General features: G+C 40.5%; 1 protein-coding gene across 1 annotated transcript; it reads right to left on the bottom strand.

Annotated features, from left to right (window-relative positions):
* Nucleotides 1-2,982: 2,982 nt before the first annotated feature.
* Nucleotides 2,983-25,237, bottom strand: FBXL3 (F-box and leucine rich repeat protein 3). The gene is made up of 5 exons (XM_080658848.1): nucleotides 24,895-25,237; nucleotides 19,736-20,084; nucleotides 14,949-15,071; nucleotides 10,880-11,051; nucleotides 2,983-3,769 (listed from the first exon to the last, which is right to left on the bottom strand). Exons 2-5 carry the CDS (start codon nucleotides 20,081-20,083, stop codon nucleotides 3,126-3,128), a joined length of 1,287 nt encoding a protein of 428 aa, XP_080514974.1. The 5' UTR covers nucleotide 20,084; nucleotides 24,895-25,237; the 3' UTR covers nucleotides 2,983-3,125.
* Nucleotides 25,238-27,134: the final 1,897 nt, after the last annotated feature.

Here is a 27,134-nt window from a genome sequence, read left to right as displayed (position 1 = left end):
CCCAGATTAGAGAGGGTGCAGGCAGGGCTGAGGGACCACCCCCCCCCCCCCCCACACACACGAATTTCGTGCACCAGACCTCTAGTTTTTCTCTAAAAAGGCTAGCTGAGTTTAAGGACACTGACTAAGAATTCTATTTCTAAATAATCTATTGTATATATTCTTATTCTAAATGTAGGAAAAACTATTTTTTATTTTTAACTTAACCACTTTATTCATAAAATTTGAAGAATAAATTTACATTTCATGGTCAATTTTAAATTTTCCATCACTTTAGGCATCAGAGCTTATAGATTCCATTTGCCTAACAAAAAAGCCATTCTACTATAAAGATTATTTAATGTTAAACATTATATCCATAAACTATGAATTTGAAACTAAAACCTAAGTTTTAGTTTAACATGTTTTAAAATCAGTTAAGTACATACGTTAGGGTAGTTTTTAAAAATTGTAATACAACAACATTAGTAACTATCTTTATTCTTAAATTGGCAAAAGCATTTAACACATAGTTTACAGTATAAACAAATTAAGTGCTATACATTTTTCTTATAAAGTGACTTAAAATATTTCAAGCATTATATAATTCCATTTGTACAAAAAGTAAATTTCCAAATAAAGCCTGGTTATTTGGTATAACTCATTAGGTACTGTCAAATCCATTTTCCAAAAGTTGTACAAGGAAAAAAGCTTCATTCACTAACACAGATATTTCTGTACAAAGCTTTTTACTATTTAGTAAGGGGGGAAATAGTATAATAATTACTTTTAATTTCCAAGTCTAGATCATCCTTTTTTTTTTTTCTTCTCATTTATATGTGGCCAGAATACCATTACTTTTAAAAAGCAAAAATTAGCCGAAACCGGTTTGGCTCAGTGGATAGAGCGTCGGCCTGCGGACTGCAGGGTCCCAGGTTCGATTCCGGTCAAGGGCATGTACCTGGGTTGCGGGCACATCCCCAGTAGGGGGCGTGCAGGAGGCAGCTGATCGATGTCTCTCTCTCATCGATGTTTCTAACTTTCTATCCCTCTCTCTTCCTCTCTGTAAAAAATCAATAAAATATATTTTAAAAAAAACTACACAGAATATCACCTTTTACTTTATTCTTAGGAAGGTATTTGATTTAAAAATAAATTAGATCTGTAAGACTATTGACTTCCATAATTACCAAAATGCTTTCTGGAAGTCTAAAGCATTAATATATTCCAAGGGGAGTATATCACTTCTAAAATTTCCCTTTGGAGGGTAATATCTACTAGCACTAGTGCTCAGAATCGAAGTTTATATAATATCTAAAAAAAACTTAGCCCAAAACTTAACTATTTTTACAGATTCTACAATCTGTGGATTACCTTCATTCATAAGAAAAGTATTAAAAATGCTAACTTAAATAATATGTAAGTTCAACCAAATTAACAATCACAGAACTATAGACATTGTTCTATTAACATTTTCCAGTCTACTGAGCAATATTTACTTAAAAAATATGATTAGGAACTTAAATATATCCTTTAAATTTACAGTTTATGTTGAACTGTACACTGATGCTTCTTTTATAATTTTTGAAAGTCCTACTTACATAACTATGTAATTCCAAAATGGAAAAAAGAAATTCACTGGAGACTTAAAAAATATATTCCTTCATTGAAATAATTTTTAAGTATTTTAAAGTTCTACCTTTATTTTAATTTAGCTTTTTAAAAATAAACTTTTCAATTATTGTATAATACTTCAAAACTAGTTTAAACAAACAAAACCAAGGAGAATTGGTAAAACATTCCTTACTTTACATACAATGCCTCAAGTGCCACATAGAGTAATATATTGCAGAAAAGAATTATAATGGTTTAGCAGATTACAGAGCAAACCTAAAAGTTTATCCTAAACTAGACAATGCCTCCCTTCTGGTGTTTATTTTAATTTTATCTTGGCTGTTTATTATCCTTCTAATATAACCACTGTGTGACATATATCAGATGTCTAAGAATTACAATTATATTTATACCTCATTAAATGTAACATTTGAGAACATTCAACCAATCTTTTTCATTAGATACGAAATAACCTACATTTTTTTCCCTCACAAAATGCTTACTTTCCTGAGCTATATTAAACACCTTATAACAGGTATATGTATAACTGAAGACCCTAAAACAGGGGTGGGCAAACTTTTTGACTCGAGGGCCACAAGGGGTTCTTAAACTGGACCGGAGGGCCAGAACAAAAGCATGGATGGAGTGTTTGTGTGAACTAATATAAATTCAAAGTAAAGGAGCAGAGGGGAGAGCAAGAGAACCGGATAGAATGGCCGGATCCGGCCCGCGGGCCGTAGTTTGCCCACGGCTGCCCTAAAATGTCAAGTTTACATTTAAAAAAAAATGCATAGACAACACAACATTTTGTAAAATCTATTAGTACTCACTTCTTGGATATTATAATATACACTGAGTGACGAGATTATTATGATCTCTGAACATGTAATAATCTGGCCACTCAGTGTATATCCTATATAATAAAAGGCTAATATGCAAATTGTCCCCTCAACCAGGAGTTCGACCAGCAGGCAGGCTGGCCAACCGCCATGTCCCCTCCCCCTGGCCAGGCTGGCCAGACCCCATCCATGCACGAATTCATGCACCGGGCCTCTAACACACACACACACGCGCACACACACACACACACCACACACACACACCACACACACACACACACACACACACACACACACACACACACACACACACACACACACACACACACCCACCCCCCCCCCCCCCCCCCCCCCCCCGGAGTGGCCAGTATTATGCATTCAGAGATCATAATAATCTGGCCACTCAGTGTATAGGTTTTGTTCCTTCAGATTGTAAAATATTCAATCTTTATAACAGGTTTCAGATTTGAACCAAATTTAAAAAAATCTGCAATCTGACTAAAGAAACAAAGTTTTCCAACCAAAAATGATTCATGGGTCTTCCAATAAACAGTCCTTATATACTCAATACAGATACTAAATTTCTGTTCCACAAAATAGAATTATATCAGAGCTACAGGAAATAGACTTTTGTTATAATACAATATGCTTAAAGTTAAGGAGCTATTCATCATTCCCTACATCGCTTAGTCTTTACCACGTGGGCATCATGTCTGGAAACCACACCCTACCAAGGTGCTTGGACACTTCCCAATGAATCTGCTCCAAGCTATACGTTTGGTCAGGAATTAATACTTCTTCCATAATGGATAACTGAGACAGGCGACCGCCACACATCTTCACAAACTCAACAAAGGCACTACATGAGACTTCGCATTCCCCTAGTCCAATAGCTGACAAATTTTTGCATCGTTCTGCAATTCGAATTAACTCTTCATCAAGAGGCCGTAATCCATTAGCACACACTACTAGTTCAACTAATCTAGGGCATGTCATTCCCACACGGCCAAGCACATCTTTGCTTACTGATCTCCCAAAATAAAGATGGGTGGCAGGTATTTCATACCGAAAGAATGGATCAAATTCCTCTTCATATAAAAAAAAATACATCACTAAGTTCACTTTGGGTGAATGTCTGATGAAAGCATCCCAGCTGCTCTTCTGAATAGTATGGAAGTGTGTCTGTCCAGGATTCTCGCTGACTACATCAATGCGCAAATGTTCTAATCGAACGTGTTTTTCAGAAGATAAAGCCAGCAGCAATTCATCACTTAACAAGTGGTAATTCAGGGCCAGTTCACGTAAGCCATGACATTGATCAGCCACACAAAGGATACCTTGGAAGAAAAAAGACCTAATTATTTACAAATTTCTGCAGAAGGTCATCATCTGTTCAAAAATATAATCAAGTACATGTCCCACAATAAAATCTTACCATACTTCCCTTACACAAAGCTATACAATTTAAAATTTAGTTATATGATTGAATTAGCATAAGGTAAGTTACCAATATTTAAATATTACTAATTTTGTCCATAAGAAAATGAGACCAATTTAAATGACACCTAAGAAAGAAATAAAGCTCACTTATCAACTCAGGAAAATTAATAAATAATTGTGTCATTTAAAAATATACAATGACTAAGCAAGGTTTATCCCAGTAATGTAGTACCATATTTTTTTAAGAAACTGTTTACTAACAATAAACTTATAGATAAGGCAAGAAAAATTATATGATCATTGCAACAGAAGCCAAAGGGCATTTTTTGAAATTCAAAACCTTAATAAATCTTAATTAAAATGAAAATAAGGTAGAAACCATATAAAATATGATTTATGTAAATAAAACATTTGAAATAAAATATTTAAAAAATAAAGAGATTTTCATCAAATGAGCAGAGTTTAACTGCTAAATATTATACATAAGTATGTCACATTTCTAAGAAAAAAAATACCAAGATAAATGAGTCAAAAGGTAATTACCAACTCACATTAGTGGAAATATACATTATGTCTTTGAAAGCTCTAACTTACACACAAAGCAGTTCCTTAAATGGTTCCAATGCGTAGGGCACTATGCTTCAAAACTGCTCCAAACCCCTACCAGCAGATGATTTACCAAAGGCTAATATCTGATCTCCAAAGTGGCTTAGTAAGACACACCCTATATACTGGTATACTACTTGATAAAGTGAGCCATTCAAACCATTTCCTTTGTGTGTTCAGAAACAAGAATAGGAACAACAAAACTCACATCATATTATCTACTATCTATTGTACAACAATGATATGTTAGGTACTAGATATGTTATCCTACAAATAAAAAAGTCTAGAAAGGTAAATATCCTATTTTGAAGTTGAGGCAGCTAACTTCAAAGAGCATAACTGGAATTCAAACACAGTAGTTACTGATTAAGGAGTGACAATACTAAGGCCACCAATAAGCCAAAAACTTTATAAGAGTAGGAGGAGAATACGGGCAACAGAATCAGTGAAGAGATAAATGGAATAGCCAGTTTAAGAGAATCACCAGAAGAGGGAGTAAAAGACATCTGTGCTTTAATGTTCAGTCACTGCCAAGTTTCTGTCTCCACAAGGTGTGTATATACTATAAAATAAACCCTGACCACCCAAGGTAACCTGAACACATTTCATTCTTTGCAATCTAATAAACCTGATATAAAATAAAAACAAACACATGGGAAATGGTAACCTAAGATGCAAATAAAAGAAACCAGGAGATACCATTTACTAGTAATTACTAAAACAGTATGGCAAACCTTAATTCTCAAAGTAGTTCCTAAGATTCCACGCCCTAATCCCTGGAACCTGTAAATGTGATTAAGATACCACTCCCATGATTATGTTATACTAGAGGTCCAGTGGATGAAATTCGTGCACGGGGGAGGGGAATGTCCCTCAGCCCAGCCTGTACCCTCTTCCAATCTGGGACCCCTCGAGGGATGTCCGACGGGCCTAAACGGGAATCGGACATCCCTCTCACAATCCAGGACTGCTGGCTCCCAACTGCTCGCCTCCCTGCCTGCCTTCCTGATTGCCCCTAACCGCTTCTGCCTGCCAGCCTGATCACCCCCTAACCACTCCCCTGCCAGCCTGTTTTCCCCTAACTGCCCTCCCCTGCAGGCCTGGTCCCCCCTAACTGCTCTCCCCTGCAGGCCTGGGTCCCCCCCAAATGCCCTCCCCTGCAGGCCTGGTCCCCCCAACTGCCCTCCCCTGCTGGCCTGATCACTCACAACTGCCCTCTCTTGCTGGCCATCTTGTGGTGGCCATCTTGTGTCCACATGGGGGCAGGATCTTTGACCACATGGGGGCAGCCATCTTGTGTGTTGGAGTGATGGTCAATCTGCATATTACTCTTTTATTAGATAGGATAAAGGCCTGGTGCACAGGTGGGGGCCAGCTGGTTTGCCCTGAAGGATGTCCCGGATCAGGGTGGGGGTTTCCTTGGGGTGTGGGGTGGCCTGGGCGAGGGGCCTGTGGTGGTTTGCAGGCTGGCCACGCCCCCTGGTGACCCAAGTGGAGGCCCTGGTATCTGGGGTTTATTTATCTTCTATAATTGAAACTTTGTAGCCTGGAGCGGAGCCAAGCCTTCTTTTTGCTCCGTGGCGGCAGCCATTTCTTTTGGGATTTATGTATCTTCTATAATTGAGACTTTGTAGCCTTAAGTGGAGGCCTGGGCTGGCCAGGGCTGCAGAAGCTTGGCTTCCTCCATCACCAGGGGCAACCCTAGCCTCCTGCTCTTTCCAGCTCTGTGGCTGCCACCATTTCTGTTGGGATTTATGTATCTTCTATCACTGAAACTTTGTAGCCTTGAGTGGAGGCCTAGGCTGGCAAGGGCAGGCGGAAAGCTTGGCTTCCTCCATTACCAGGGAAACCCAAGCCTCCCTCCTGCTCTCTGTGGCCGTAGCCATCTTGGTTGGGTTTATTTGCATATTTCCTCCTGATTGGCTTGTGGGCGTGGCTTGGTGGGTATAGCGGAGTGATGGTTAATTTGCATATTACTCTTTTATTATATAGGACAGCATAGTTGGCTTTGAAACAAGATTATCCAAGCATGACCCCTTTAAAAACCCAGTGAAGAAATGAAGTGAATGGTATTTCCTGTATCAACACCCAAACATGGAAGAAAACACAAGCATTCTAAGAATTGACAGAAATTCAATACAGATTATCCAAGTAAGAGATTATCTTAAAGGTTGAATCCCAACAGACAGGCAAGGACCATATCATATAGGATATCAGTAAGGAGTCTGGATCTTATCTAAAGCACAGTAATAAGTTTCTAAAGAAACTGGAGGGAAAAAACCATCAGATTTATATTTTAGAATGGAAATCAGATTAGAGAAGAGCAAGTCTGCAAGTCAGGAAATCAGTTAAGAGGGTATAGCCCAAAGATTGTAGGGCCTGGACTAGAGCAGTCAGAGTGGAGATAAAGAAAGGTACAGTGTCTTAGTTTGGGCTACTTAACAGAAGTGAGTGGCTTAAAAAATAAACATCTATTTCTTACAGTTCTTGAGACTAGAAGTCCAAGATCATGGTGCCAGCATGATCAGGTTTGGGTGAGGGGCAGAACTCTCTCCCCACCCCCCACTTGTAGATGGCCACTTCTCACTATGTTTTCACATGGTGGAAAGAGAGATTGTCTCTCTTATAAGGGTATTAATTTTATTGATGAGGCCTCAACTCTCATGACCTAATTATCTACCAACCCACCTCCAAATACCATCACATTGGGGATTAGGGTTTCAATACAAGAATTGGGGTTGAGGGAGAGGGAACAACACAAACATTCATTCTATTGCATCACAGAGATTCAAGGCATACTTCAGGGATATCACACCGCAGTGGAAGAAATGTACAAAGTAAAGGTAGGAGGAATCAAGGATGTCTATCAGGTCCCTGACAACTAGACGGATGCCATTCAATGAGATGGTAAAAAGGGAAAAGCAAATTTGGACAGGGGAAAAAAAGGAAGTTCATTTGTCTGAAGTACCTGTGAGACATTCTAGAGGCACTGGGCCATTACAGCTCAATACACAGCTCTAGAGTTTCAGAGATACCAAAAGTAGGAGGTATTAACATATAGAATGTAACTGAAGCCATAGGTAATGAGAACAGAGCCAAGTTTACACAGTAAAACAAAAAAGGATCCAATGCAGAAGACAGTGAAACATCAAAGTTTAAGGAATGAAAAGAAAACCCAGCAAAGGAAACAGAGGAGAAACCATCAGAGAAGAAAGAGGAAAATCAGGAGTATGATATCAAAGAGGCAAGATACAGGTGTCAAATGGTCCCTAGAGGCCCCATAATAGACAATTATAAGGACTATACAAAATGGGAAAAAAGTTTGATAAGATGTTCAGTGAAGAAAGCAGAATAGAAAATAGCCTGTAATTTCAACTTAGAGAAACTGTCTAAATGTACAAAACATGGATAGAAAATATATAACATGTTAAATTTTAAATTAAAGTTCTTTATATTTATAATCTTAAATTAAAAAGTATTATAGCCCTGGCCAGGTGCCTCAGTTGGTTAAAATGTCGTCCCGTACACCAAAAGGTTGGAGGTTAGATTTCTGGTCAGGGCACATACCTAGGTTGCAGGTTTGATCCCTGGTCCAAGTGTGTATGGAAGGTAACCGGTTGCTATTTCTGACATTGATGTCTCTCTCTCTCCCTTCCTCTCTCTCTAAAATCAATAAAAGCATACATATCCTTGGGAGAGGATTTTTAAAAAGTATTACAAGTGCTCCATCTCCTTCCTGAACAACTAGTCCAAAAGTCATTAGGTCACATTAAGCAAGCTTATACCATACTATCAGAACTGATGTGTATATTTAATAAAATAAACGTGGGATGTATTGGGATAAAGAGAATAATGAGCTCACTCTCATAGAGAAACCAGAGACCCAAAGGCTCTCACACAGTGCTCTGAGTTATGTTCAGAGTACTATGGAAACAACAGGGTAGCTAAAACAGAGAGGAGGAGGAAACAGGAATAAAACCAAACACCTGAGCTGAATTCTGAAAGCTGAGCTTGAGTTATCTAGAATCTAGATGAAGTGGGGGAAAACAGGTATTCCACTAGGTACAGTGTTCTGATGACACACAGGTATAAAGAACTGTAGTTTACATAGAGCTCAAGTAAAAGCTGCATGTGAGTGAACAGCTAACATAATTAAAGAGATAGGTGGAGATCAGGATACAAAGGGCCTTGTACACGATGAAGCTTTGAATTATGAACCTTACTCTCAGAGCAATCTATACAGTAGATAGTAAAATGTGACCAAGGTTACATAAGAAGTAACTGCCAAAGCCCATTCTTTTTCATTTAGATTATCATATTTTGTGATAATCTAGAAGTGGCAGAAGTTAGGAAAATATAGTCATCCCTTGGTATCACTTGGTGGTTGGTTCCAGGACAATCACACAATACCATACCACTCCTCCCGTCCCCCCTGCAGAAACCAAAATCCACTAAATGCTCTAGTCCAGTGGTCGGCAAACTCATTAGTCAACAGAGCCAAATATCAACAGTACAACGATTGAAATTTCTTTTGAGAGCCAAATTTTTTAAACTTAAACTTCTTCTAACGCCACTTCTTCAAAATAGACTAGCCCAGGCCTGGTATTTTGTGGAAGAGCCACACTCAAGGGGCCAAAGAGCCGCATGTGGCTTGCGAGCCACAGTGTGCCGACTACGGCTCTAGTCCCTTATATAAAATGTATAATATTTGCTTATAACCTACGCACATCCTCCCATATACTTTAAATCACCTCTACGTTACTTATAATACTTAATACAATCGAAATGCTATATAAGTAGTTATTAGCCTGCATTGTTTAGGGAATAATGACAAAAAGAATATGTACATGTTCAGTACAGACGTTGCAGCCATCATAGGCCAAACTACACAGTACACATCAGCTTTTTACTTTTCCTGAATATTTTCAATCCACTATTGGTTGAATCCATGCATGCAGAATCCATGGATATGGAGGGCCCATTGTATTGCAAGAGACCTAGCCATTCCCATCACCAAAATCCTCTGTATGGGAGATAGGGGAGAATGAGCAAATATCTCCATCCAAGGGAGACTAATTTTCTTGGGGAAAAGCTGGGCTTTAGTTATGGCAAGAAAGTGGGAAGTGTTCTGTAAAGAGTTCAAGAATTTAAGACTGTTCCTTAAAAATAGGTTTCCCAAATAACAGCCAAAGGATTGGGAGGAAAGTCAACAGTGGGAGGTTGAGTCAGGAGTGAAGCATCAGAGAGTAGTACAAAGTATTGTATACTTACTTTATAATACAAGCCATTTGGAATTTAAATGATATAAAACTGAATAAGGTACAATACTTAAATTCTATATGAGAAGCGTAAAGAGATTTTATAATGCTACTGGAGGCCCGTTGCACGAATATTTGTGCAATAGGCACCGGTTTTCCTCCGGCACCCGGGACCCAGGCCTTTGCTCTGGCTGCAGCTGAGAAGCCAAGCCTTGAGGCTTCTCTGCTCTGGCTGCAGTGAGGCTTGGCTTCTCAGCTCCGCCACAGTGGAGAAGCCAAGCCTCTTCAGTCTTCGCTCCGCACCTGCATATGCAAATTAACCCAGCATCTTTGTTGAGTTAATTTGCATACTCACTCCTGATTTGGCTGGTGGGCATCGTGAAGGTATGGTCAATTTGCATATTTATTTTATTAGTGTAGATTATTCCCCCATTTGAAGTGGCCTTTGGCTCCAAATTTCAACCTAGGGAAAGCATTATCTTGCAAAATGTAAGGCAACAACTTCAGCACAACTCCTCTGCTCTACATAGCGAGAAGAAAACCAATTATGAGATTACACAGACTCAAAACCTACCCTGTTAGCTCAAATGTAGTAAGAGAAAGTTCTATTTTATCTAAATGGGCACCTCAGGCAGACCTCATCTTGGCCTTTCATTTTCTTAATTTATCCATTTTTTTTTTTTTTTAACACAGGTTGGATACAAATTGCTGAATAGGATTAGAAAATAATTTGGAAGTGTCAATGCTACAAAATTTGATTTATGACATTAAGAACACTTCTGTAGCTCTAGATCGTTTGGCTCAGTGGACAGAGCATTGGCCTACGACTGAAGGGTCCCAGGTTCGATTCCGGTCAAGGGCACATGCCTGGATTGCAGGCTCGGTCCCCAGTGTGGGGAGTGCAGGAGGCAGCCGATCAATGATTCTCTCTTATCACTTGATGTTTCTATCTCTCCCTCTCCCTTCCTCTCTGAAATCAATAAAAATATATATGTATATTTAAAAAAAACAAACAAAACACACTTATGTAAAAGAGAATAATCATATTAATTCACCTTCAAGGTTAGTGAGCATAGTTTTTCTTAATTTGATAAACGTATCAATACATTTACTAAAATGTTACCTGGCAAAAACAAAACATACCTGCTGGGGATACGTGAGGACAGCTGCTCATTTTTAGCAGCTTGAGCGTATCACTGTTGTTGGCCACCAGTACTTTGAGGGATGGATCATCTACAGGGGTATCATCTATCTTAAGCGAGGATAAGGATTTGGAGTTTACAAACACAACTGTCAGTGCAGAGATAAAGTGAGACTGAAAAGCAAAAAAAATACAACATTGTTTCAATTCTACAAATGAGAATTGAAGGAATTGTCATAATACACATATTTGAACCCTAATGATATTATTTCATAACTATTTTAGGGGTAGCATCTCCTTCACTCTGTTGAAGCACCTTTTTACCTTTGGGAGGAAAAAAGACTTCAAGCCTCAGGATGAGTGCCTCTATCACAACAATTATTGGTAAGGAAAAAGAGAAATTCTGGAATTCAGGTTGATAATACCTCTTAGACATTTCACATCACCTTATCTGAAACCCTACTCTCCTGTAAATTGCATTATTTTTTTGTCTGATAGTAATGACCATTAAAACAGTAATAACTATTAGCATAATCATTAAAAATTAAAATAACAACCAACTCACAACCTATGAAAGACTTATTTGGAATATAAAAACTTATATAAAATTTGATTATAAAATAAAAATCATACCTAAATAAAATTTAAGTTTAAAAATGCCTTTAAATATGTTAAATTATCTATATTTTCAAGCCTATTTTAACATATTTTCCCACAAATATAACAATTAATAGCCATCCATTATTATAAACATATCCTAAGTTATCAGTTGGTCACAATCTGACGTAAAGGAACCACTGTAGGGAAACAGGAATCAAAGCATGGTCAAGGCCTGGCCGGGTGGCTCAGTTGATTGGAGCATCATTCCGTATACCAAAAGGTTGTGGGTTTGATTCCCAGTCAGGGCACATACCTAGGTTGCAGGTTCAATCCCCAGTCAGGGTGAGGACAGGAGGCAACTAATCAATGTTTCCTTGTTTCTCTCTCCTTCCCTCTCTCTCTCAAAATCAACAAAACCATAGCCTTGGATGAGGATTTTAAAAAAAGGTTTAAAACAAAAGCATGGTCAAAAGCATGACTTTGAATAAAAACTAAGAAGCCATAACCAGTGGACAAATAATCCAGGAGAGGAAAGAGAGGCCAATACTTGGTCAAACATTTCTCCACAGAGCCAATCTGACCTTCCATTTAACTTCATAAATTTACTTCGGTAGTAAACTGGGAAGAGGGCAGGCTAATAGCCAGAAAGTACAGCTGACCCTTGAACAAGATGGGTTTGAACTGTGCAGGGCCACTTATATGTGGATTTTTTTTTTAAATTGAAAAATCTCAAATTTTGTGGAAGTGGACCTGCGCAGCCGTTAAACTGGTGTTGTTCATGGATCAATTACATTCGATCCACAGCTGGAAATCCCCACATGCCAAGGGCCAGATTTTCGAATGCTCAGGAGCGGGTCCTCCCAACCCCATGTTGTTCAAGGGTCAACCCGACAATGAAACACTATCTTCTTAGTCACATCCCTTTTTTTTGTACTGTAATTAAATAACTGTTTTACTATTTAAATGCTAATGTCTTCATATCAAACTCAATTATATCTTATACAATCACATTTCTTCATTAGTATACTCATAACTGCATCACTGCCTTCATTTTCCCATTTCCCTCAGATTTAGCTTTGGTTAAATATACTTTTTTCATGTTCTTTTTGGTTCTCACAGGATTTCCAAACTATAGCGACACTCTATTTCAATCTCTACAGAAGCCCTAATAGGAAAAGAAAAAATAAAAACAGTACAAGCATCTGAGGCCCATCCTATCTAATAAAGAGAGAATATGCAAGTTGACTGCAACTCTGCGACAAAGATGGCAGCACCCACAGCCAATAAGGAGGGAATATGCAAATTGAGGGCCACTCTGGGACAAAGATGGCGGGAGCAAGGCCAGGACGCTTGCGTCGTTGCCACAGTGATGAAGGCAGGCGTCCTGCCCCGCCCCAGCTGCTCTGGGCTGGTGGGCAGCGCGCGGAGCAGCCGGTGGGTGGGGTGGGACGCCTGCCTACCTGCCGGGAGCACGCTGCCCACCCGCTCACAGCGTGCTGCCCAAGGCGACGAAGCCAGGTGCCTTGCTCTGAGCCGGTGGGCAGTGCGCGAAGGCCGGATTGGAGAGGGTGCAGGCCGGACTGAGGGCCCCCTGCCCTGTGCACGAATTTCATGCACTGGGCCTCTAGTTCATCAATAATTCCCAAAGACAAAACTACTACACGTTAAGTACAGCATCAGTACTAATTATGCATAATGATAACCCTGAGTAATGAAAAAAAATTATGTTCAACATACTTTTAATGTTTTATTTTATACATATACTATATGTATATTTATTTTTTAACTATGGTATGTACATAAAAATATCAATTCAGAACATTTCCCACATGATGCTTGAACAAGGTGCTACTGTAGCAGGTAACTAAGTGCTTCTTAGACTGAGGTCCTTGAACCATTTTATGATTGATTGCTCTTAGGAAGGGAAAATTTGAAATAGGAGTAGTAATCCAAAATTCAAACATTAAGTTTGAGAACAATAGTGAACTTATGTACTTAGAATCTTAAAATGATGAAATGAACAGATGCTCTTGCCCATTTCCCTTATTTTACATATGATGAGAAAACATTTTATCTCAAATGCAGGTATGTAGTGAACCTTTTGAAAATCAATTAAGACTTGGAAATTAACAGTGATATATTTGTTACTGATACTCCATTGAACCACCTGGGTTATAATATACACTCAAGTTAGTAAAATCTCTCTCTGAATCATCGTAGTAAATTAAACTGTTAGGTGTTTTAGAAGGATATCTACATTTTAGTTTGTGATGCACTCCAAAATATCCACTTTTCAAATTACTGTTGGATAATAACCTACTAAATATTAGCTAACATACCCAAGGGCCTTTATTAGTTGTCTTTCTAAAAATGCACACTTCTTATTTTTCTATTTTAACAGAAATATTATTAGAGAGACTAGTTCCAATTACATGTAGGATCATCTTAAAACATAACATAAATATATATCAACTTAACTCTTCACCAAAAATTTTTCTTTAAATAAAATCTGTAAATTAATCCAAGCTATTCTGATACTAACTCTGCTTAAAGAATAAATCTTTATGCACTTAACAGAAGATTTTATAAGCAAGCTAAACCTGCTTTTAATACCGGCACTGTCTACTTTTCTTTGATTTTTAATTTCATCAATCTGCCCTGAAAGTCCAAAAAGGCACATCTATGTCTCTTTTTCTAATACTAGTGGCCCGGTGCACAAATTTCATGCATATTAAAAGGGAATTAACTAGAGAAAACATTTTAATATTGCTATTTGCCCTTTCTCTATAATAGAAGTGTCAGAGATGAAAGAAAATTAGTAAAATGTGTATGAAAATCTTCATCCTGTCAAGAGTCTGGGGCACGCCTCGGGACCCAGTGTCAAGTCCCTGCCCACCCGCGTGTACCTTGAAATCACATGAGACCTAGACCCGGCCGACCCCACTCCTGTCAAGCCTCATTGAGTGGAGGGCGCAGACTCAGGTCCCCAGTGCACCCTCAGATACCCTGGCCCAGCGCTGGGGTGGTGGGCGCGGCCTGAGGTCCCCTGTCAAGCCCCGCTGGGCCAGGGGCGTGGCCTCAGGTCCCCTGGCCTGGCGCCACGCAGCCTCAGGTCCCTGCTGATTGTTCGTTACGGGAACCCCGCCTCTGCTGTGGGCGCAGCCATCTTGTGACAGCGTGATGGAGTAAGGGTCAATTTGCATATTACCTCTTTATTATATAGGATTCTTGTTTCTCAGTTTTACTTTGTCTCTTTTAAAACTTTCCATAGAAACCTCTGCAAATTCATTCACTCTTCAACCTTACTCATAAAAAAAGAAAAAGTTTTTTTAAAAAATCCTATTAACATTCTAAATAGTAACTGATTTTCTATCGTACTACTACTTCTTACATTCCCAATGTCAGTATAAGAAATGGATAGGGTTCAATGATTTCTCAGTAGCAGCTAATAAAACAAAACCAGCAAGGTACCTTTGGTAAATCCATAAAACTTGGCCGAGCAGTTGAAATAAGTCCAAGTGTTTTTAAAGAGCAGTTCACAAGTTGTGATAATATATCACAAGCTGCTTCAGCTGATTCTTTGCTGCTGTCCACCTTAGAAAAGAAAACACCATTTACCCATTGGTATATTTACATTACTCTGTGCATTTCTTAACTTTACAAAAGCAAAAAATAGTTATTAGTTTATTGCATTATAATTTAAAGAATTTATATTCTTTTGCTCACCCACCCACACATGAATATGCCTATCAACCTAACCCTTCACCAAAAAAAGTTTTCTTTAAATAAAATCTGTAAATTAATCCAACCTGTACTGACACTAACTTTGCTTAAGAATAAATCTTTACACACTTATCAGAAGATTTTTATAAGCAAGCTACGGTATACCTGCTTTCAATACTGACACTGTCTACTTTTCTTTGTCACCAATCGGCTCCGAATGTCCAAAAAGGCACACCTATACGTCTCTTTTTCTAATATACTTGTTTCTCAGTTTTACTTTGTCTCTTTTAGGACTTTTCTGAGTCACCCTAAGAAATTATAAGGGCAACTGTCAAAACTTAACTTTCATTATGAAAAGGTATGTATTTAATGTTGAAAGAACTTGGCTTTAAGTTTATTTATTCCAAACTGACTATATAACCTAATGAAATGCATAACATTTATCTTTGAAAAATAATTATATATTTGATAATGGGTACAATCATACATATAAATACATTATGTATAATATGATACACGTTTCAAGACACAAGAAACTGAAGTATTTACTTAGAAGGTTCAAATAAATCACAACTGGGGATTCACCATCAATATTACTGAAAAAATAAATGCAAAGTGAAATAAGGGACTCCAACCCGTCAAGCATGAAAATCTGAAAGTACCTGCTCCTACACACTCTTCTCTTAGATATATCTAGGCAGAAGGGTAACAGGGCCAAAAACCTCCTCAAGCGCTCTTTTTCTTCAAAAAGGAAGTTGTTCTGTGGGCTTAAAAGCATCTTAAAACAGAATAGTTAAAAGTATTGTTGTTACTTTAATTACAGATTGATGTACATTACCTTAACCCCAAAATGTTCTGAGGACCTGGTTGTACAATTGTTGTACTGATTTATGTTAAAGTTTCAGAGCCGTTTATAATAAATATCCTTTGGCTAAGTTTCTCTACACCAGTGGTTCTCAAAGTGTGGTTCCTGGACAGCAGCATCAATATCCCCTGGAAAGTTGTTAGAAATGTGAATTCTCATGGTCAATCCAGACCACCGGAATCAGAAACCTTGGAGGTGGGAGTCAGCAATCTGTATCTCAACAAGCACTATTGGGGGTTCTGATTGCCCCTAAAGTTGGAGAATCCCTGTTTTACACCAATAACGGACTGCTTACCTCTTTGGCCTATCAGGAGAGGTCAGAAAAATCCTGTGATGTGGCTCTTTTTGCAAATCAGAAATTATTTCCTCAGCAAAATAAACAATAAAATAAAAATGTTTAAACTTTTAGGATAAATGGTTTTGTGAGGATTACACAAATTGGACACAGCTGAATTATCACGGGGCTGTAAAAGATTAACACTGACCCAGCCAATCCAATGGATGGACTTGGACTTTTGACCTATGTGATGAACATATTATACTAATTTTTTCTTTTTACAGGATTTACCATTAGAACATTCTTAGACAACTCAAAGATGACTGAAACCATAGGGAAGGCTCTTGAGTTTTCTAAACCAGGAGGCAGAGGAGAGACAACACATGAGAAGTTCCCAGCTTTTTATTTGTTTGATCCTCCTATCTTTCCCCACACTTTCCCCCAGTTAGGGTTGCCAAATAACATACAGGACATCCAATGAATAAGTATAAAGTATGTTCTAAATAATGCAAGGGACATATTTATACTAAAAATTATTTGTTGATTATCTGAACTCAAATTTAACTAGGCATCCTCTATTTTTATTTGCTAAGTCTAGCAATCTTACCCTCAGAGGCCTAAGAGTCTTTATGTATTTTTCTGGGAAGGCCATTATACACCCAACCATTCCCATCACCAGGTCTTTCCTCATCCTTGGACACATAATGGGTAAATAAGCTGGTCATTTCCCTTGAAGGAATGACATTCTTGGGAGCAGATAAGACTTTAGTTTTGGTAAGGAACTCTGGGTAAGAATCACTGTTTTATCTAGGTTTAACTTTACCTATTTAATAACTGCTACACCTATAGTTAAATCAGGTATTCAGTGTTACTTTTCAGTAATAACTAGCAGTGTTACTCATCCTATCTAATAAAAGAGTAATATGCAAATTAACCATCACTCCGCTACACCCACAAGCCACGCCCACAAGCCAATCAGGAGGGAATATGCAAATAAACCCAACAAAGACGGCTGCAGCCACAGAGAGCAGGAGCGAGGCTTGGGTTTCCCTGGCAATGGAGGAAGCCAAGCTTTCCGCCTGCTCTTGCCGGCCCAGGCCTCCATTCAATGCTACAAAGTTTCAATTATAGAAGATAAATAAAGCCCAACAGAAATGGCAGCAGCCATGGAGCTGGAGAGAGCAGGAGGCTAGGTTTGCCCGCGGCGATGGAGGAAGCCAAGCTTCTGCAGCCCTGGCCTGCTTTGGCCTCCGCTTAAGGCTACAAAGTTTCAATTATAGAAGATACATAAATCCCAATAGAAATGGTTGCCGCCATTGAGCGAGCAGAAGGCTTGGCTCCACTCAAGGCTACGAAGTTTCAATTGTAGAAGATAAATAAATCCCAGATCCTAGGGCTGCTGCTTGGGTCAACAGGGGGCGTGGCCGGCCTGCAAACCACCACAGGCCCCTTGCCCAGGCCGCCTCACACCCCAAGGAAACCCCCACCCTGATCCGGGACATCCTTCAGGGCAAACCAGCTGGCCCCCACCCGTGCACCAGGCCTCTATCCTATCTAATAAAAGAGTGATATGCAGATTGACCATCACTCCAACACACAAGATGGCTGCCCCCATGTGGTCAAAGATCCTGCCCCCATGTGGACACAAGATGACCACCACAAAATGGCCAGCAGGGCGCCGAAACCGGTTTGGCTCAGTGGATAGAGCGTCGGCCTGCAGACTGGGGGGTCCCGGGTTCGATTCCAGTCAAGGGCATGTACCTTGGTTGCGGGCACATCCCCAGTGGGAGGTGTGCAGGAGGCAGCTGATCGATGTTTCTCTCTCATCGATGTTTCTAGCTCTCTATCCCTCTCCCTTCCTCTCTGTAAAAAATCAATAAAATATATTTAAAAAAAAAAAAATGGCCAGCAGGGCAGTGCAGTTGGGAGGAACCAGGCCTGCAAGGAAGAGCAGTTGTGGGCGATCAGGCCAGCAGGGGAGGGCAGTTGGGAGGGACCAGGCCTGCAAGGGAGGGCAGTTGGGGGTGATCAAGCCTGCTGGGAGGGCAGTTAGGGGTGACCCAGCCGGCAGAGGAGGGAAGTTGGGTGTGACTGGGTCTGCAGGGAAGGGAAGCTGGGGGGGACCTAGGCCTGCAGGGGAGGGCAGTTAGGGGTGACCAGGCATGCAGGGGAAGGCAGTTAGGGGCAAACAGGCTGGCAGGGGAGCAGTTAGCCATCAATCAGGCTGGCAGGGGAGTGGTTAGGCCCTAACCGTTAGGGGGTGATCAGGCTGGCAGGCAGAAGCGGTTAGGGGCAATCAGGAAGGCAAGCAGGCGAGCAGTTGGGAGCCAGCAGTCCTGGATTGTGAGAGGGATGTCCAACTGCCCATTAGGACATCCCTCTAGGGGTCCCAGATTGGAGAGGGTGCAAGCTGGGCTGATGGGCATCCCCCACCCCGTGCACAATTTTCGTGCACCGGGCCTCTAGTTTAGTAAATAAACATGCCCATATTTCATTATTCATCCCAAAATAAAACATTACAAACCTCTGAACTTATACAAACCACTGTGATTCCTTAAATTCTAGACATCTCAAAAAGTCACCCCACTTCATTTATCTCATCACTGCATGATTTCAGTATGTCCTTTCCAGCAATGAAAAGAACCAAATAGCCCTAGCTGATTTGGCTCAGTGGATAGAGTGTCAGCCTGAGGACTGAAGGGTCCCGGGTTCAATTCTGGTCAAGGGCACATGCCCGGGTTGCGGGCTCAATCTCCAGTAGGGGGCATGCAGGAGGCAGCCAATCAATGATTCTCTCTCATCATTGATGTTTCTATCTCTCTCTTCTTCTCCCTTTCTCTCTGAAATCAATAAAAATATATTAAAAAAAAACAACAACAAACAGTTCTTTTGGCATTCTTCCATGTACCTTTTTCTATATCTTTCTAAAATAATATTCTTTAAATCTTTTACATAAAAGCTCTCTATCTCTTTTTTCTTTGCAGTTCCATATCATAAAGCCATCGATAAGCAAACTCAGTCCCAATTAGGTAGAAACAAGAATTAAGTGTTAAGTCAGTCATAATCTCCACATTTAAAGAAATATTATTGTACATTTCTTTTCCCTCAAATTGTTTGCGATAATTTAATGTGTTTGACAGCTTTGGTCAATGATTTACGCTTATTTAGTGGATGCTTTTGCTCTTTTAAGAAATTATTAATAATTATAATAAAATGGAGTAATTAAGCTCAAGTATAATTATTTGTTACAACTTTTAAGGAACGTGATAATCTAAATCTTTAAGCCGTTTCCCTAAAAAGCAGTATTTCAAAGACATGAGGAGATGTATTGATTTAGGATACAAAGGTCACTAATATGCTTTGTTTTTTTAAAAGAAGGATTTAAAGTATTACCTTGAAGCTGACATATTGCAGATGGTTTGAATGTCTTTTAATGATCTGTTTGATCAGCTCTGGATGTGTAGCTTTCAAATAAGATGTAGCTGGCTGATGCAGTTCAAATTCAAAACGTCTCCATAAGTCAGGCATGTGAAATACCTGGTTCCAGTTGCGGCAAACTTGTGAAGCATGAGCCCGATCAAGGAGAGGCAAATACTTAAATACTTGGAGAACAATGTCCTGAAGGAGATTACCCCAATCACAAGTCTGAGAATGCTCATTTGTAGTCCTCAGTTTCTTGGATTTCTCTGCAATATCTTCTTCTGATGAATTATGGTCACTATCACTTCCTCCTCGTTTCATCCTATTCAGAAAAATGCATAATTTTTTTCATACTTAAACTTCTGAAGAAAGTAAGTTCAAAATGCATTTTTCTGTCACTGAGATGTGTGCAGAAAGAACTAGGCCAGTAATTCCAAGAGAATATCAAAACAAAATATAATGAAAACACAAGTGGAGACCAACTATCATCTTACAAATTTTATACAGGTGCTTAAACATTTGTATTTATAGTGTACTATTTGGATGGGAAAGTTGATTATGATTTTGAAACAAAACCAAGAATTTATTTTTTTAAAAAAAATGTATTTCATTGATTTTTTACATAGAGGAAGGGAGAGGGATAGAGAGTTAGAAACATCGACGAGAGAGAAACATCGATCAGCTGCCTCCTGCACACTCCCCACTGGGTATGTGCCCACAACCAAAGTACATGCCCTTGACCAGAATTGAACCCGGGACCCTTGAGTCCGCAGGCCAACGCTCCAGCCACTGAGCCAAACCGGTTAGGGCAAGAATTTATGTTTTAAAAGATATAGTCAACTGCCCTTGCTGATGTGGCTCTGATGGTTGGAGTGTCGTCCTATACACTGAAAGGTGGCAGGTTCAATTCCGTGTCTGGGTACACACGGGAGGAAACCGATCAATTTCTCTCTCCCCCTTTCCTCTAAAACCAATTCTTAAAAAACGTTCTAGTCAAGTAACTAAAAGAGAACCTGCAATGACACTTTACTGGTGTGGCTCTGGAATTAAGCTCCCTGGGTTTGAATCCTGTCTCACTGGTTATGTGGCCTTGAACAAGTTACTTGACCTCCCTGAGCTTCAGTTTGTAAAATGAAGATAACACATAGGATTCTTGTGAGGAATTAAAAAGTACTAGGGCTTTTGAAAGGAGACAGATGACTGTTAAACTCAGTTACAGCAAAGCAGTCCAGTATTAAAGACATATAAGTACATGACACAGTAAAAAAAAAAAAAAAAAAAAAAATGACCCTATGTTTGTTTTAAAACCAAGTGTGTGCGTGAGAGTGCAAGAATACACATATATGTATGAGAAACACACACTGGAAGTAGGTTCACCACATTAATGTATTAACTAACTATAATAGTGGATTATATTAATTATATTAATAGAATATTGTATTATATTGGGATTTAATAGTGGTGGAATTACAGGTGAACTTTTTTTTGCCAATATGCTTCTCTATATTATATACATTTATTTTAATTTCAATAAATACTATAATCAGATAAAAAGATCTTGTTTCGATTTGGCTTTTTTTTGTTTTTGAAAAGTATTGCAGGCTCTAAACTTAAATGGGTCCTATTTACTTCAGAGCCTGCAATACTTTTCTTTTGTCTTTAGACAGCAGTTCTGGCATGATAATGGGTTGGATTTGGAGTCGTTGTTTTTGAAAAGGATGTCTGGCTCCAACTCTCTTCTTGGCACACTAGCATGTAAGAATTTCCAACTCCTGTGTGGGACGAAGGACGTGCAAATACACGAATCTTAACCAATTATGTTTCCAGATTTTCTCTCTATCCAATAGAGAGAAAATCCAACATTTGTGAAAAAGTACTGGGGAATGCACGAAAAGGGAATGACAGAGACCCCTTGGTCTTTATGGCATTAAAATCAGCCCAGGAGGTCTTAGCACATGTGCAATAAACTGCCTTTTCCTCATTGCTCCTATTTCCAGCTATGTGAGTTAAGCGAATGATGTATATCCTTTTGAGCAAGGGGAGGAGAAGGGAAAAAACAGAATGACAGAGGTGATGGCAAGACGGTAGTTGTGCCCCAGCTCAGTGGACAGAGCATTGGCCTGCAGACTGCAGGGTTCCGGTTTCGATTCTGGTCAAGGGCACATGCCTGGGTTGCCGCAGGCTTGATCCCCATCAGGGGGCTTGCAGGAGGCAGCCTACCAATGATTCTCTCTCATCATTGATGTTTCTATCTCTGCCTCTCCCTTCCTCTCTGAAATCAATAAAAACATAAAAAAAGGGTAGTTGTATGGAAGACTAAAACTTACGTGTGAATCTATGAATGTATATTTTAAAATGTGTTTAAAGAAAAGATAGTATAAAGTACAATGTAACCTTTAATATAAAAAAATCTCTCCCAATAATGATGTCCTACTACAGGTTCAAATAACACTGTCATAATGACCCATTTTTCTGCTTTAACTTATCCTGAAGGCTTACTTTAATTTTAGCATATAAAATTTGGGTCAAAGAACAAAGAGTTTGCTACCCAGGGCTTGTAATTTCTGTTCTGGCTATTTAAAACTCTTCAGAATTTTGAGATACAGAGATTCAAAAAAGAATGAAGCCATCTTAATAATTTCTACTCTCTATCATAGAATGCTGATCGCCTATTTCTGGAGAAAAGTCTTCTAAAACCAGAACTGTTCAACTTAAAAATGGAATGATTCATCTTACTTTAGAGTATATGGACATACAAACAAAAATGACAGTCTTATCCAAGCAAATATCTTTGTTAATACTTTGCTGATCCTAACAATAGATACTTTCTTTTGTCTATTACAGTTGTTTTAAAAAAAGTATATTTCAATACCTTTCCAAGTTGAGGGGAGAAAAGTTGACATACTAAAAACAAGTATGCAACACTAAGGAATAGTATCTCTTCACCTAGATATTAAGACTAAATGACCATCAAAGCATATTTTAAGCATTTACTAGTTTATAACCAAACAAAATGTGTAATTTATCATATATAATGATTGTAATATGTCAGAATTGTAGTACATTTAGCAACGGAAAAAACTCTAAGGCCAAATGCCAATAAAAATGGTCTCTGCATCATCCTCATTTATGCATGAAAATAACAGAACACAGTGGGTACCTAATAAAATTTTTAAGTATCAATTTTTTCCAAGATGATTTCATTTATCAATGCAAAAATGTACATTGCTTTCAAAAGCATTTTATTAAATCTACTTACATATGAAGCCCTGTTATATCAGAAGTTAATTCAACCCAGTGTGGCTCAGTGGTTGCATGTCAACCCATGAACCAGGATGTCAGGGTTCCATCCCCGGATTGTGGGTTGGATCCCCAGTGGGGAGTGTGCAGGAGGCAGCACGTCAATGATGCTCTCTCATCACTGATGTTTCTCTCCCTCTCCCTTCCTCTCTCTGAAATCAATATATATATATATATATATATATATATATATATATATATATATATATATATATTTTAAAAAGTTAATTCAAAACACCCATCAGTCTGCAAAGAATTTACATCAATGAACTATTTCCTACTTTTAGTCAAAGTGAAACACCTCATATATTAAAGAGAAGGGCAGTCCTAGCTGGTTTGGCTCAGTGGATAGAGTGTTGGCCTGTGAACTGAAGGGTCCTGGGTTCAATTCTGGTCAAGGGCACATGCCCGGGTTACAGGCTAGATCCCCAGAAGGGACTTGCAGGAGGCAGCCGGATCAATGATTCTCTCTCATCACTGATGTTTTTTTCTCTCTCTCCCTCTTCCTTCCTCTCTGAAATCAATAAAAATATATTTAAAAAATAAATAAAGAGAAGGGCAGAGAGGAAGCTGGACAATAAATGTCAAAGAGACTTTGTAGAGCAGCAAAACCAAATCTCTTCAGGGCTCTGGGAGTTCAATTTCAAACTGCAACTTTTTCTGGCCCCAAATTATTAATGCAACTTAGGCCACCAGAGCATTTGGTGGGGGACTGATATTCCTACCAAGGGCCAAAAAGCAAACTAATGCGGAAAGACTGCAGACTAGTTGAGCAGTACAGGGAGTTGCAGAACTAACATTTCCACACGCTCTGAAAGGAGCAGTCACACTTCATCATCAGGTGAAGAGCAGAAGAGAACACTCACTTTGTGTCCCTCATTGCATTAGGCACTTTCAGTACCCTGCGCTTGTGGTAATTTTAAAAGCTCATTTCTACTGAACTCTCAACAGCTTGTTTTGGCATCACATTTCCTTTCCATTTACGTTCTCCTTTGAATAACATTAAAATTAATACGCACTCTCTGGCTGGAATACAAGAATAAACCCGTGGAAAGAGATTAACTCTCAGAACTAGACGGTGGGGAAAGCGTGATGAAATTCTGCCTAGTGGTCATTTGTAGATAACTGGGAGCGATGGCAATTTTATAGCTATTTCATGGATGGTAAAAATAATAAATAAATAAATAAATAAATAAATAAATAAATAAAAAAAAAAAAATAAATAAGACTAACTTAAAGATCGGGGCCATTCGACTGGGTATCATCAGCAATAAAATAATTATAATCTCAGCTCTTAGCTCGGAGACGCAGGCCAACCATTTAATAGGCCGCTTCCCATCCCAATCTGCGGCCCCTCCTGCGGCCACGAGCAGGGAAGCTGCCCAGCGCAAGTTGACCAAGTTTTCCACTTGGCTCCGCGGCCCCGCCCCGCTCCCCGCTCGCCCTCCACGGACGGGCCTTTCCTGACATTCCTCAGGCGCCCTGCCCTGCACTGTGTGTTTTGACATCTTAAAGCCCCCCATTTCTCACGCTACAAGCGCGGGCGTAGCCCACACCGGGAAGAGCCTGGCTGAGCGCGAGCGACACGGTGCCCGCACACGCACCTCGCCCGGTTGACATGTTTTGAAGCTGGCAAGCGGGGAACCGCCCCCAAGCAGGCTCCAAGGTCCGGGCGCCGGCCGCGCCCCCAGCCCCGCCCGGCGCTCCGAGGGAGCTCGCGCGCGCCCAGGACCCCCCACCCCCGCGCCGCCAGCCCGCCGAGCCGCCCACCAAGTCGGCAGAGCGCCCGGCCCCGCGATAGCCGCGGGCTCCGGCTCTGCTCTCGCCGTTACCTGCTGTCGCGGGCGGCTTCCCCCACGCACTACCCCGGGCTCCGGGGACGGCGGCGGCTGGGTCCGCGGCTTTCACGTGCGACCACCCTGGCCCCGCGCTTCCGGCTCCGGCCGACGCGGCCCCCCGCGCTCCGCCCGCATCCGAGGCGCTGGTCCCGCGACGGGCGCCAGTGCGGCTCCACCTCTGCGGCTCCGGCTGCCCAGCGAGGAGCTTTCCTCCTCAGTCCCGCGCTGTCCGCGTCCTCCTCCCGGGAGCCCTCGTCGCTCTGAGAGACGGCCCTCTGCGAGCTACGGCCGCCGCGAACGTCCCGCGCCGCGGCCCAGTCACCGTTTCCAAAATGGCGCCCGCCGGGGTCGCGGGCGCGCGCTTTCCCCGGCGCCTCCCCGCGCGAGGGCGGGAGTGGGCCGCTCCCACGCGCCGCCCGTGCAGCCGGGGCCTTCCGCCTTCTGGTTCCGTAGGGTGAGTCGGTGCCGTCCTCCTCCAGCTTTAGGGATTTTTCGATTTGAATCCGTAGTGGGAGGACTGGAGCCTAAGAGAAAATCTGCGGTGGAAACTGGAAAGTTTAGGGAGCGGGCAGAAAGAAGGAAGGAGTGTCTGGAGCCCGCGGAGCCCGGCAGCCGGTTCAGGGCCAGGGAGAAACAGGGGCGCGGACAGCTGGCACGGGGGCCACACCTCCGCGCGGGTGCCACGCCTGCGCCTCGGAACCCCGGAGGTAATACAGGCTCTGAAAGGACGCGTACCTGTGTACGTAAGGCGTTTTTAAAAACAGCAAGGAAATATACCAGCAGGTGACCGTGTTAACGCAGGGATTACGGATGAACTTTAGATTTAAAATGTATTTTCTAAAAATGAGTTACTACTTTTAAAAAACCGCCTCTCCTTTATAAGGTGGATAGACTCCTGAACTTTGTAAATAGCTTTGTGCAACCCAATAAGGAAAGTGTAAAGTAGTAGTAGATGATTATTTAAAAGAAAAACCTCTGCTGAAGCTTTTTTGTAAACCCAGGCATCTTTGTAACTGCTACTTACTTGTTTTAACTGTTTGGATTTTGGGGTACTGGGATTTCTGAAAAAAGTTACAATGTCCTTAGGTGCAAAATCATAACTTGAATCATGCACCATCCTTCCTGCCTCCCTCAAAAATAGAGTATTTTCCATCTAAAGATGTCTTCTCAATCATTTGACCCATGTGTAAGATACTACAAGGCAGTGATGCCCAGGGTGCCCTCCACTCTTCCACTTCCCCAGAAAAACTGAGCTAGAAAGCCATGTGTAAAATTACATTCAGATTCATTGTGGGACAATGCCAGTGGTTTTTTGGGGGGGAGACCTGACTATCTGATCATCAAGTGAAACTGAATAAAGTCCCTGCAACATAAAAATGTGATTGTACCTGTTTTTGCAACGTTTTTTTAGGTCCCTCAGTGACTGGATGATGGACAATAGGAAGTTTTAAGACTGGCAATGATAATTATTAGAGGAAGTAAAAAAAATCAAATGCAGGCCCATTTATTTAAAGCTAGGTTAACATTATAAATGATCAGCAAAACACATTAAATTAAATCAGCAAACATAAGGAGTATACCAGGTGTCCCCCCAAAACGTATTCACATACTTTAATAGCTGATATCTCAATTTTGAAAATGAAATGTATTTTAATAAACACTGCCTTTATAACTATTCAAAGTGTGTGTATACATTTTTTGGAGACACCCTATATATTATGCCACATTAAAACTTTCAACTCCAAGTATAGTCCCTTTTTAATTCCTCATTATAAGCTATCCTCTCCTTAAAGAAGACAAGGATTTTGGCACACCTATCAAATGCTTCCTATTATTTATAAACTAGAGGCCCGGTGCATGGATTCATGCACTGGTGGGAGGCGTAGCCTGTGGGGATTGGCCTGCTGTGGGAACACCACTCATCCTGGTCAGCCCAGCAGCTGTGGACCTGCCCTCTGATTGGTGCTCATCCTGACCAGCAGAGCTGTGCTCCCACTGAGGGAGCACACTGACCACCAGGGGGCAGCTCCTGGTGGTCGTTCTGGTCATTCCGCCATTCAGTTGCTGGGCTTTTATTTATATAGATGTTATTTCATCTTTTTTGGGAAAAAAAAACACACCAAAAACTTGTACTTATTTTTTTAATCAGTAAATACTTATTTACATTTATCATTTGTGGTGGTGGTGGTGGGGGGGGACGAGGGTAGCTACTGGTTTGGTCCAGCAGGGAAAAA

Source organism: Plecotus auritus, assembly GCF_963455305.1.
Source record: "Plecotus auritus genome assembly, chromosome: 3".
Taxonomy (NCBI): Eukaryota; Metazoa; Chordata; class Mammalia; order Chiroptera; family Vespertilionidae; genus Plecotus; species Plecotus auritus.
The sequence above is the reverse complement of the archived record's forward strand: the minus strand, read 5'-3'. Positions and strand labels throughout refer to the sequence as shown.

Bases quoted from the DNA above. Each gene is read 5' to 3' on its own strand.
- FBXL3 (XM_080658848.1), bottom strand. From the start codon at position 20,083: ATGAAACGAGGAGGAAGTGATAGTGACCATAATTCATCAGAAGAAGAT. The intron at 15,072-19,735 runs GTAATACTTTAA...TTCTTTTCTAAG, and splicing joins TGCAATATGTCAGCTTCAAG to GTGGACAGCAGCAAAGAATC. The intron at 3,770-10,879 runs GTATGTTTTGTT...TTTTCTTCCAAG, and splicing joins TCCTCACGTATCCCCAGCAG to GTATCCTTTGTGTGGCTGAT.